Consider the following 13,477-nt stretch of genomic DNA (forward strand, 5'->3'; position numbering starts at 1 on the left):
GGTGGTTTATATGAGGTTATATTTTGGTGGTGGGCAGTCTGTAGGGTGGTAAGGTAGTTGCAGGGGGCGGGGGAGAGAGTATTTTTTTTTACGGTGAGACAGATTATAAGGTGGTGGGGCAGTTGGGCAGTTTTTTTGATTGGATAACAGAAGCACAAAGAGGCAGCAATCTGCAAACAATAGTCAGCACACAAACAGAGCAGACCAGTAGGTGTAGGAGTATGAAGTACATTAAGCACTCTTCATCAGCAAATCATCCACATAGGGGAACACATGGACTGTGTCTGGAAACCGACGCAAGGCCAAAATGCAACATGCGGTACTGGAAGTGATGTGTCTCCAACCAAAATCGAAGATGCTTCCTGTGACCTGGAAGTATCGGGATGTGAGTGTAAGCATCCTTTAAGTCCAGAGAGCATGGTCAATCGTTCTCCTGAATCATGGGAAGAAGGGTGCCCAAGAAAACCATCCTGAACTTGGAATTTGTTCAGGGCCCTTAGGTCTAGAATGGGATGCATTCCCCTTGTTTTCTTCAGCACAAGGAAGTACCTGGAATAGAATCCCTTCCCCTCTTCCCCTGGTAGAACAAGTTTGATCTCATGGGCCTTTAGAAGGGCAGAGCATTCCTCTGCAAGTACCTGCTTGTGCTGAGAGTTGAAGGGAAATACTCTCAGTGGGCAATTTGGTGGTCTTTGATGCCAATGCAGGGTGTAACCAAGACAGATTATTTGAAGAACCCATCGGTCGGAGATTACAAGGGACCACCTTTCTTGGCAAAGGTTCAGCCTCCCCCCCAACTGGCAAGTCATCTGGGATGGTCACTTTTACTGTGGCTATGATTTGCTGGACCCAGTCAAAAGCTTGTCTCTGGCTTTGACATGGGGAGATGACTGGGCCTTGGGCATATGCTGTTGATGAGAACGAGCATACTGGGGTTGAGCCTGCTGAGGCTGATGAGTATTAGGGACCCTTCTTCAACTTGCTGAAGAACTTCCTGGATGAGGAAGAAGGTGCAGATGATGTCCGGTTGAAGAGAATGCCAATGGTGTCAGTGTGTTTCTTGATGAGGTCAGCGACCTCCTCCACCTTGTCTCCAAAAAGGTTATCTCCCCAGCATGTGGCATCTGCCAACCTCTGATGGATCACAGGCTTCAAGACAGATACATGCAGCCATGAGAGTCTACACATTGCTATATTCTGGGCAGAGATTCTGAATACCACATCAAAGGTGTCATAGGCGCCTCTGGCCAAGAACTTTCTACACGCCTTCTACTGCTGGACCAACTGGCGAAAAGATTCAGCCTGCTCTTGTGGGAGAGAATTTGCCAAATCAGACATATTGCGCACCAAGTTCTGCAAGTATAGGCTCATATAGAACTGGTAAGATTGAATACGGGAAATGAGCATAGAGGCCTGATACATCTTCCACCCAAAAGAATCTAGGTTTCTAGCTTCTCTGCCCGGGGGCATCGAAGCATAGTCTTTAGAACTCCTGGCTATCTTGAGCATGAATTCCACTACTGAGGAATGCTGAGAAAACTGAGGCTTGTCAAACCCTGGGGAACTCTAGATCCAATACATGGTGTCTATCATTTTGAGCAGGACAGGGACCGACAGAGGGGACTCCCAGTTCTTTACCTGAACATCTTTCAGGATACGGTGAAGGGGGACTATCACAGCTTCTCTAGGAGGAGATTGGTAGTCCAGGACCTTAAACATCTCAGCCCTGGGCTCGTCCTCCATCTCCAAATGAATGGGAATAGCAGCCACCATTTCTCTTACAAAACTGGGTAAGGAAAGGCACTCAGGTGGAGACTTCCTCCTTTTCTCTAGAGGGGAGGGGTCAGATGGGATACCATAGGACTCCTCCTCCAAGAAGTACCATGGATCCTCAGACTCCCATGAGTGCTCCTATGGCCAAATCAAACGGCTCGATGGTGACTGAAAAAAGGAGCAAGCACCAGAAAAATAGAGTCCAACTGGAGCTCAGGTCTAAGAAGACCTACAAAGTGCGGTAAAAATAAACGAAAACCTAAAAGTGGAGAAAACCCAGAAAGGAAGGCACAAAAAAGCTCAAAACCAGACTCACACACTAGATGCTGTGAGGAGCAGACAACCCGATCTCTCCTCACGGTAGAGACTGCTGGTCCTGCAGTTTCACGGAGGGCGGGAGGGCACTTGTGTATGCATGATGGGGATGCTGCGCATGCTCTTAAAGCTGTATTAGCTTTATTTAAGCTCCACACCGGGCGACGTGGATTAATATGGCCTGCTTGTCCTTGGAGAAAAACTTGGTACATAAGTAATCAAATCATGACAAAAGCATAGAAGAATAAGAAATAATTTACATGTACAAAGTCATCAAGCCAATAATTAAATAAAACAGAAAGGAAGAAACTATACAAGTGCCACTATTGTATGGTATGGTCTATTTAGACATTGGCTGAGCTAGTCTTTACTCTTATTGTAACGTGTAGTGGAACATGATGCGCAAATGTAAGAACAAGCATGCACATCTGTCTGGTTTCTTATTTGCAAAAGATGGCAAAAGATTTGTCTGAAAAGGACACATACTTACAAGGGTTTTAAAACACACCTTCCCCATGTAGTATAAATCTATCCACAAGCCTGAAAATGTTTTTTAAAAAACTATTTTTCAAAACAGATTCAAGTTAAAAAGTAAAATACTCAGTTACCAGACTCTGTAACCAGAGCAGCACTTCTCCACTAGCCAGTTGAGAAATCAAGGGCCGCTTTTTACCAAGCTGCGGCAAATGGGAGCTGAGGCCCCCTTTTAACGCAGCTGGTAAAAGGGAAGTCTTGCCTTCCTGCAGAAAATGGCCATGTGGCAAATAAAGCACTTGTCGCACGGCCATTTCAGGGGGGGAGCCCTTACCAGTAGCCCAGCGGTATTTCTTGTATAGTGAACAGTAAGCCCACATTGGGCTTACTGCCGCCTAGTAAAAGGAGCCCCAAGCATGCTGTTCAGTCAAGCTTATGTGCATTTCACAAGAGAGTCATAGGTCACTGCCAAGGAGGTTGGATAAAACAGGAGACAAATAAAGTGAGCCAATCTAGTCCAATATGGGTTCCTTTTACTAAGCGGGCTTACTGCTCACTAAACAGGAAGTACCACCGGGCTACCGTGGTTCTTCCTACCCCTAGTGAGCCATCATTTCCAACACTAATAAAAATGTACTTACTTTTGTGGTGGATGCTTGGAATGCCCTCCCGCGGGAGGTGGTGGAGATGAAAACGGTAACGGAATTCAAACATGCATGGGATAAACATAAAGGAATCCTGTGCAGAAGGAAGGGATCCTCAAGAGCTTAGACTAGAATGGGTGGCAGAGCTGGTGGTTGGGAGGCGGGGCTAGTGCTGGGCAGACTTATACGGTCTGTGCTGGGGCTGGTGGTTGGGAGGTGGGACTAGTGCTGGGCAGACTTATACGGTCTGTGCCGGGGCTGGTGGTTGGGAGGCGGGACTAGTGCTGGGCAGACTTATACGGTCTGTGCCGGGGCTGGTGGTTGGGCGGCGGGGATAGTGCTGGGCAGACTTATACGGTCTGTGCCAGAGCCGGTGGTGGGAGGCAGGCATAGAGCTGGGCAGACTTATACGGTCTGTGCCAGAGCTGGTGGTGGGAGGTGGGGTTGGTGGTTGGGAGGCGGGGATAGGGCTGGCCAGACTTATACGGTCTGTGCCCTGAAGAGGACAGTACAAATAAAAAAGTAGCACATATGAATTTATCTTCTTGGGCAGAATGGATGGACCATGCAGGTCTTTTTCTGCCGTCATCTACTATGCTACTATGTTACTATGTACTTACTTTTGTAGCACCAGAGTATACCCGGCAGTACTGCTCAGCAAGTGCTTTACTTGCCGCACGGCCATTTCCTGCAGGAAGGCGAGACTTCCCTTTTACCAGCTGTGGTAAAAGGAGGCCTCGGCACGCATGTAAAACACATGCCAGCGCCAGCCCCCTTTTGCCACAGCTTGGTAAAAGGGGCCTTATGTGAGCTGAAGATAGTGGACGGAGGTTGCCGGCAGTAGGTGGAGCTTGACGCAGTTTTAGTACACCCAAAACAATAGCAAACGCTATTGAAAACAATAGCAAAATATTATTAGAAATAAAGGACTGCCTATGCATGTTCCATCTGTAACAAGTCTAAAGCTGTTCCAGTTGGATAGGCAGTGCCTTAAAAGGTGGAGGACAAAAGATTTTTAAAAAACTTATTGGACAGCTTTTTAATTTATTTGAAAGTTTCCCATATCTAGATATACATATCATGAAATAAAAATTGAATATCACTAAAACTGCTTCAAAAATTATTGTAGCTGGTAGCAAAAACAGTTATTTATTTATTTGTTACATTTGTATCCCACATTTTCCCACCTATTTGTAGGCTCAATGTGGCTTACATAGTTCCGGAACAGTTATAAACTCTGTGCTCATTGTTCTACACTGTTCAATACAATACACATGGCCACATTTCAGTGAGGATATCCTGTTTCCTGATGGGTTCATCTTAGCCATTGTTGTAGTCTGCCTCGAGAAGCCTAGGGCCCTGTTTACGAAGCCATGCTGTAGCATGCTATCGTTTTTAGCATGTGCTAATGCTAGAGACACCCATATGGGTGTCTCTAGCATTAGTGAGTGCTAAAAACGCTAGCGCGCCTTAGTAAACAGGGCCCCTGGTGTTATAAAGATGATGGAATATATTGAAAATAAATGGAAGTAGAATTAAACTTTCCTTTCATTGAGGCACATGGAATCACATCTTCATCTGCTTTGTAGAGGTTTTCCTTTTAGATACATAAATGGAACATGTTTCAGGGGCAAGTGATTTTATTAGTCAAAATAATAATAAATAGTTTGTTTCATGCAGATATCTTTTGTTTAAACATAACTAAATGGGCTATAAGCCCCTAATGCAGTCCATTGGTTTTCTTATATTTTGTGGGGCAATTGTGAGGGGGGTTGAAATCCGCCTTGCTCTAGTCTCTAACTGATACATCTCTCTCTTAGTTGTGTCTTTTAACTAGTTTTACCCCTCATCCTTAGTTTCATCCCATTCCATTAAATTTTCGGAGAGTTATTATTCCCTCAGATAGACAGACATTTTTGACCACTTTTGTATGATTTTTTCGAACTTCTGTTGGTTGGGAAAGAATAAAAAGGCCCACTGTGCCTCAGTGCCACCAAACCGTAGAGCATAGGCAACAGCAGTGCAAGCTTCTCATATACATTGGTCCACCACAAAATTTGTACAGCACATATAGCAGCACCATAAGCTTTCCTTTGCTCAGCAACCTCAGTGTACTGTGATGCTCTGGGGACAGGGGAGCTCTGTTTTCAACATCAATTCAGTCTTTAATATCTCTGCCAAGACTGCTAGCAGGAGGGGTGGGTGAAGAGTGGTGATAAATATTTTGCTGTGGACTCAAGTTTACTAGGAACTGGACTGAAAACACCAGCTCATTTCAATTGAGCCTTTAGAAAGCTTTCAGGTAACAACCTCCTGTTAGGACTCTTTGACAGATTTTCATTTTCTACTGTAGGAATAGAATGTGGGACTTTCTCTAACTGGTCACCAGATGGCAACCTTGTTTCAAATGCCAGCCAGAGAGGGTCTTTTACTAAAGCTTAGCTGGCGTTATCTGCAACGGGGCCCAGGGCCATTTTATTCCTATGGGCCCTGCTGCAGATAACTTGAGCTAAGCTTTAGTAAAAGACCCCCAGAATTAGCAGGCAATTTCCACAGCCATTTAACTGAGTAAATAAGAAATTAACTCCCCCCCCCCCCCGCCTGTAAATTGACCTGTCTGAGACCTCCATGCTCAAAGCTCCAGCGCTAAAGCAAACAATGCAGAAAAAAGCAGCCCTCCAATGCTCAAAACTAATGCCATTCAAATTATATACACGTTGTGAGACTGAAAGTAAAGAGGAGGAATGTGACCGGAGCGTGCGGACAAGAGTTTTGCAGTAAGTGCAGCTCTTGTACGCATACGACAGGAAACCCTGTAGTGAAGCACATATCAGCGCCATTCTTCTGCACCCTTAAATATAAGCTGTTCAAAAATTGTTTTTCACTTGAAAGGCTTATATTTAAGTGCAGTAAAAAGGCGCCAATGTGTGCTTTCACTATTGGGTTTGCTCGGACTCACGCACATTCCTTTCTCAGTACTAGCACTTACAGGTTTGCACGGGCTTCCTTCTGCTTCCAAAAGAAATCAAAACCCTCAGATCTGAAACTGAAAATCAAAAGAAATTCTCTCTTCAAACCCCTCCAACGCCAGCTCTGAGCTGGCAGTAGATTTCCAGCGGTACGAGCAGGGTTAGTGCGCTGTTCTCTGAGCACTGGGAGGGCATAGCAAATGACCTTATTAACATTTGTTTGACTACTTTTAGACACAATTTGCGGGCTGCGGCAGTGGCGTACTAAGGGGGGGGGGGCGGTGGGGGCGTTCCGCCCCAGGTGCACGCCGCTGGGGGGTGCCGTGGCATGTGCCTGTCAGCTGAGTTCGCTAACTTCGCTGCAGCTCCCTCTGCCCCAGAACAGGTTACTTCCTGTTCCGGCCGGAGCAGAGGGAGCTGCAACGAAGTTAGCGAACTCAGCTGACAGGCGCGCGCCACGGCACCCCCCCTAGCGGCGTGCACCCGGGGGGGGGGGTGTCATTTCACCAGGGGGTGGGGGGTGGAGGTGTCATATCACCTGGGGGGGGGGCGCATCGGCGATCCGCCCCGGGTGTCATGCAGGCTAGGATCGCCACTAGGCTGCGGCCATCTTTGGCATGCACGTTGTTTTCTGCTCTAAAGCCCTCTAAGCACTCTGCACAGATTAACACCGGTGCTAGTCCAGCACTAATTGGCTCTAATGCTGGCATTAGGTTCTGAGCATTGGCCCCTGAAACTGGTCTCTTCTGCTCAGCCTTTAGGCAAATCAGATGTTGCAGGTACTGTGGTATGTGTAAATCAGGAAAGGAAAACAAAATCCCTGCATGTTCTCATGCTATCTAATCCCTCTGAAACTACCTGGCAATATTAAAACAAAAAAATTATGTACAAGTATGTGCATTAAAGTACCAGGACTGGAAGCACAGCCCCAAGATATATGTATGGGGTGGGGGAGTCATGGTCACTACTTAAGGTTCACCAAAACAAAAAAAACTTTTTTGTCTATCTATAGAGAGAAAGAGGGCACTGTGCTGGTAACAAATATTTTAATTAATCCTTAAATAAATGAGCCTCAACTGCCCAAGGCTGTGCTCAGGCAAACAGCCTGCACTAACTTTTAACAACCTTAACTGGGCTCCTATCATAGGCTCAATCAAATGGCGTGCAAAAACCACAGTGATAAACAACTCTCCTCAAAAAATGTGGAGAAAAACTCTGTCAAAAAAAGCTACCTCATTGATTCAAAAATAAAAAGTATACCAAAACAGTGTCCTTTTTACTCAATCTGAAAAATTACCAAAAATACATATATCATCAGTTCCAAGGATAGAAGGGCATATCTAACAGTTAAACTTAACTAACGGGAAATCTTCCAATTGTCCAAATAACTCATCTAGTCCATTGAAATAAAGCGCCCGCGCAACTTACAAATCCTATACCCTGACAAGGGCCCCCTGCTTAAGGGTGATAGTGGTCATTCAGGGGCTGCTGCATAGTCCCAACCCAGGATTGTCAATGCAATGACCAGATTAGTGGGGGCGATGCTCAAAACTTCAGTGCTGTAGGGAACAACACTGGGAAATACCTTGGGAACCTCGCAGAAAAGAAACTTCCCAATGCTCAACACTAATAGTGTGCTGATTTATTTATTTACTAGTAAAAAAGGCCCGTTTCTGACACAAATGAAACGGGCGCTAGCAAGGTTTTCCTTGCAGTGTGTATGTTTGGGAGAGTGTATGTGAGAGTGACTGTTTGAGAGTCAGAGTGAAAGTGTGAGTGTGTGAGAGAGAGAGTGAGTCTGGGTGTGAGTGTGTTTGTGAGAGAGTGTGTGTGTGAGAATGAGAGTGTGTGCAAGTGTGTATGTGAGACACAGTGTGAGCGAGAGTGTGTGTGTGTGGGCGAGAGAGAGAGTGTGTGTGAGACACAGATTCTCTGTCAGAGTGAGTGTATGAGACCAAGCGAGTGTGTGAGTGACTGTGTGGCACATAGAGAGTGAATGTGATACAGTGTGAGACAGAGTGTGTGAGAGTGAGAGTCAGAAAGACATTGTATATGAGAGAGAGAGTGTGAGCCGTGCCCTCCCAATCCATGGCCATCTGTCCCCTGCCCCCTCCATTCATCCTTTTCCAGCAATTCCCCTATCTCCCTGAGCCCTGCCCTCCCAATCCATGGCCATCCATGTTTCTCTGTCACCTGGCCCCTCCATTTTTCCCTATCCAGCAATTCCCCTCTCTGCCTGAGGCCTGCCCTGCAATCCATATCCATCCATGCCCATCTGTCCCCTCCATTCATCCCTATCCAGCAATTCCCCTCTCCCTGAGTCCTGCCCTTCCAATCCATCCCATCCATGCTCCTCTGTGACCTGGCCCCTCCATTTTTCCCTATCCAGCATTTCCCCTCTCTGCCTGAGGCCTACTCTGCAATCCATATCCATCCATGCCCATCTGTCCCCTCCATTAATCCCTATCCAGCAATTCCCCTCTCCCTGAGTCCTGCCCTTCCAATCCATGCCCATCCATGCTCATCTGTCACCTGGCCCCTCCATTTTTCCCTATCCAGCATTTCCCCTCTCTGCCTGAGGCCTGCTCTGCAATCCATATCCATCCATGCCCATCTGTCTCCTCCATTCATCCCTATCCAGCAATTCCCCTCTCCATGAGTCCTGCCCTTCCAATCCATGCCCATCCATGCTCCTCTGTCACCTGGCCCCTCCATTTTTCCCTATCCAGCATTTCCCCTCTCTGCTTGAGGCCTGTCCTGCAATCCATATCCATCCATGTCCATCTGTCCCCTCCATTCATCCCTATCCAGCAATTCCCCTCTCCCTGAGTCCTGCCCTTCCAATCCATGCCCATCCATGCTCATCTGTCACCTGGCCCCTCCATTTTTCCCTTTCCAGCAATTTCCCTCTCTCCCTGAGCTCTGCCCTCCCAATCTATGCCCATCCATGCTCCTCTGTCCCCTGCCCCCTCCATTCTTCCTTTTCATGTAATTCCCCTCTCTTCCTTCCATGACCCCCCCTCGCATCCATGCTCCTCTCTGTCCCATGTCCCAGCCTGGCCCGCCCTCTTCTTCCCCCCCCCCTCTTGGCATCCAAGCTGTCGTTTTTCCCCTGCCCTCCTGCTCCCAGTGTTCAACTTTGCTGCCCACCCTCTTTCTATCCCCCCAACATCCCTTTTTTTTTATTTACCTCCATGGTGGCGGTTCCGGCAGCGCAGCGTCAGGGAAGGAGGCGGCGCTCCCGACGTCTAGCCTTCCCTTCGCTGTGTTCCGCCTTCTTCTGACGTCATCACTGACGTCAGAAGAAGGCGAAACACAGCGAAGGGAAGGCTAGACGTCGGGAGCGCCGCCTCCTTCCCTGACGCTGCGCTGCCGGAACCGCCACCACAGAGGTAAATCTAATATAGTAAAACGCACCGTGCGTGGGTGCGATCCGTTTGTTTTTTTTTCTGCGATCCGTGTGTTTTCCCCGCCCTCGACGTCATGACGTTTGACGCGAGGGCGGGGCAGAGACGGCTGGGTGTCTTCACACCACGAACACCACGAACCCCACGAACCCTTCACTGACTTCATTAGAACGTTCACGGTGCGTTTTATTATATTAGATTTGCAGTATTTGTATCCCCCATTTTCCCACACACTAGCAGGCTCAATGTGGCTTACAAGACACCGTATTGGGTCGATGTTAAACAAATACAATCAGAAATAGAGTAAGGGAAGGTAGAGGTAGAAGGGAACAATAAATGACAAAGGAAATAAGAAATAACATTGTCTTTTAAATCAGTGCAGGGTTGAGGCAGCTAGGCAGATTCAGAAGGGTAGGCCTTACAAAACAAATACGTTTTTAAAGTTCGCCGGAATTCTAGATGGTCATGTATCGTTTTCTCTCTTTTTGGTAATGAACTCCACATTTGAGTACTTAAGTAGGTGAAATTGGATGCGTAGGACGCTTTATATAGCGTTGAGCATTGAGAAGTTATTTTTCTGATCCCCTCCTCCCTCTGGTGGGGTGAAAGGAGGCACCTTCCGAAAGAGGTCCAGGCAAGAATCTATTATTGCCTGTCAAGAAAGTTCCAGTCCCAACCCATTGGCTTCTTTCCCCACCCATGAGCCAGTATGCAGGCTGCTCTCATGTTATATGCTGTCCTTCTGCCTCCTCAAGATAATGTGCAGCCCCTACGTTTGGAGCCGCTGACCAGGATGACCAGTCACTACCTCTGGAGCTGGTGATCAGGACAGCCATGTCAGGGTTTGCGGGAATGTAGTACCTTTGATGAAAAATCTCTCTTCAGCGATAAAGACAGGGTTCGGTTTGTGCACTGTTTCTGAGCATTGGGAGTGAATGGCTAAGGACCTCATTTATATGGGGTTGACTACATTTTAATGCTACTTACAACCATCTTTGGTGCCCATGTTATGTTGTCCCCATTAGTGCCCTCTAGTAACAGCATTAGGTTCTGAGCATTGGCCTGTAAGAATATTGAGGGGATAGAATATAGAGAAAAAATTCCAGGGAGCTACAAATTAAGGCTCATGGTGCCCAATCCCTCCTGGCTCTGGTTGAGCTGGAGTAACCAGGCGGTAATGACCTATGCATGGTAAATGACACTTGGTACGCTTCCAACATGCGTGGCAGAAAAGAAAAATTATTTTTCGGCCGCGTGCCAAAAATTAAATTACCAAAAGAGCCATGCGGTAACTGCATTTTGGCGGGCCCCTATGCTGTTTAGCCTCTTTTTATAATGGAAATGTTCTGTCCCCTTTTTCCTTTTTTGTCACCCTTCTCTGAACCTCGGCGGTTAGCTTAGCAGGTAAAGCAGTTAGCTTAGCAGGATTTTAAAAACGGTTTGGATAATTTCCTAAAAGAAAAGTCCCTATGCCATTATTAAGGTGGACTTGGAAAATTCCACTGCTTATTTCTAGGATAAGCAGCATAAAATCTGTTTTTCTCTTGTGGGATATTGCCAGATACTTGTGACCTTGATGGCAATGCTTATATTCTTATGTGTTACTCCAGGACTGAAACTCTGAAACTCCAGTCTTTTGTTGTGTCATATCTATCAACCCCCAGTCTTTTAAGGCGCAGCAGATAAACTGTCTCCAGGGAGATTCGTTTTAACTGGTTCCTTTGTTTCCCTAAGGGCAGCAGAAGGAGATGTAAATTGTGAAAATGGAAACACAATGTTCTGTTTATATCTCAAAAGCTCACCAAACTGACAGATGTATCTGTTGTGGGTCTTGCAGCGCTGGTCATTCCAATTGAAAGCAGAGGAGGCCTGCATCTCAACACAATTTCCAAACCTGAAATGAAAGACAATTGACCATCTTTATGTGAATATAGCACTCTGCTGATATAATAGAGGTGTGAATAGCAAAAATAATAATAATAAAAAAACAACAATCCCAAAACCACAACTTTAAGGCCAATGTTGAAAGTGTTTAGGTTCTTAGCTTTGAGAGATACGCTCCTATCAAAACAGACATAACTGCCAACTCTGCCCCGATTCAGCTCCTAGACTGCCCTGGCACTAATCAGGCAGTAAAAACTACCAAACAGCAAAATGAGAATACTTAAATAATAAACTGGATGAGAAAGAAGCATAAACAAAATAATACTGAATTCCCATCTATAACATAATTGTAATATACAGAGTGCTGACAAATGCTTTTCAATAAACTTGGAGGCATTATTTTCAAAAAGTAGAGTCGTGCTATGATTGTATGCCTGGACAACTTCGAAGACCAGTGAGTCTGTGACTGTCCTTTGGAAACATATGAGTATGTCCCTATACACATATATAAATAGGAAAAAAAACATTTGTCTACATGTTCCGTAGTTTTATTCTTTATAATAGTTTCCTCTGTTTTCCACGGCACTGAAGTCAGGCTTACCGGTCTGTAATTTCCCAGATTGCCCCTGGAACCCTTTTAAAAAATCGGCATTACATTGGTCATCCTCCAGTGATGACTGAGAAGAGTAAAGTATTCGAACTGGCATTAACAAATCAGTAATATGGTCTGGTGCAGAAGACTTTAGACCTTTATGAAACAAGATAGTTTGTGAATTGTCGTTGCTTATTTTCTTGTATTATTTATGTTGTTGTTTATACTGCTTTACTATTAAAATGTTATTTATATGTTTAAAAAATATCAATGGACTCCTTTATACTATCAGTGAAAATGTTATTTTTCACCTAGAACATGGTTAGACCAACTCCAAAGTGATTAATATTAGTCTTTTTTAAACATGTTTTGTGGCATAAAATTATATTTTTTTGGTCATTTCACTAATTGCTTTGACTTTTTAAAATATATTTAAGCAGTTCACATAATAGATCTAGAAAACAATTTTTGAACGGAAATAAGCATTGATAAGTACCACAAAAAGACATACTGGTCGATATTCAAAATGATTTACTGGTTAAATCGCTTGTGTAGGGCTATCCACTAATTTTCAGTGGCACTTAACTGGTTATCACCACTGAAAATTAGTGGTTAGTGCCGAAGTGAAAGTCGGCCAGTTTTGGGGGCATTCTGGAGTGGAGTCAGCACTTGGCCGATTAAGTGCCATTATTTACCACTTAACCGGCCAGAATAACCACATAATACACTATCTTTATGCGGCAACCTATGGCTGGTTAAGTTCCAAACATCAGCTTAAGCAGCCATGTGTTAGCTGGTGCTGCATAAACTGGATATTCAATGCCAAAGCCCAAACATGGCCCGGCATTGAATATCTGGGAATAACACCGGCAGCAGTCAGTAAAATGCTCACAGCTACCAGCTGAATATTGACCCCATACTAGTCAATGTTCAGCCATTGGAAGTCAACATTTCAAGATAAAGCACAAAAATAGGCAATTAATCATACAATACATCACAATAGTACTCCTAGCCTACAATATAGAATAAGGGGGCTCCCATACAGAAAGCAGAGGAGCAACATCAAAGAAAGAAATCCCAAATAAACAAAATGGCTGCACTCCACATGTCTGTGAATTTCAGACAAAGAAGGTTAGACGGTACGAGGCTATCTAGCCCATTATATGGGTTGAAGCCAGCAGGCGGAGTCACAAGTACACCCAAAACAATACCAAACGCTATTGAAAGCAACAGTAATAGATTATTAGAAATAATGGACTGCCTATGCATGGTCCATCTGTAAAAAGCCAAAAGATGTTCCAGTTGGATAGGCAGTGCCTTAAAAGGTAAAGGACAAAAGATTTTTTAAAACTTGTTTGACAGCTTTTTAACTTATTTGAAAGCGCCCCATATGTAGATATAAATATCAAGAAAACAAAA

At 45.2% G+C, this 13,477-nt stretch overlaps 1 protein-coding gene across 3 annotated transcripts in view; it reads right to left on the reverse strand.

Annotated features, from left to right (window-relative positions):
• The window catches only part of LOC115470438 (C-type lectin domain family 18 member A-like), a 221,084-nt gene that overhangs the window by 30,310 nt on the left and 177,297 nt on the right, over nucleotides 1–13,477 (reverse strand). For all 3 annotated transcript variants that reach the window (XM_030203619.1, XM_030203618.1, XM_030203620.1), the window contains exon 11: nucleotides 11,385–11,476. In XM_030203619.1, the coding sequence (XP_030059479.1) occupies nucleotides 11,385–11,476 (92 nt within the window). The remainder of the gene's footprint in view (nucleotides 1–11,384; nucleotides 11,477–13,477) is intronic.

The sequence above is a fragment of the Microcaecilia unicolor genome, chromosome 5, assembly GCF_901765095.1.
Source record: "Microcaecilia unicolor chromosome 5, aMicUni1.1, whole genome shotgun sequence".
NCBI lineage: Eukaryota > Metazoa > Chordata > Amphibia > Gymnophiona > Siphonopidae > Microcaecilia > Microcaecilia unicolor.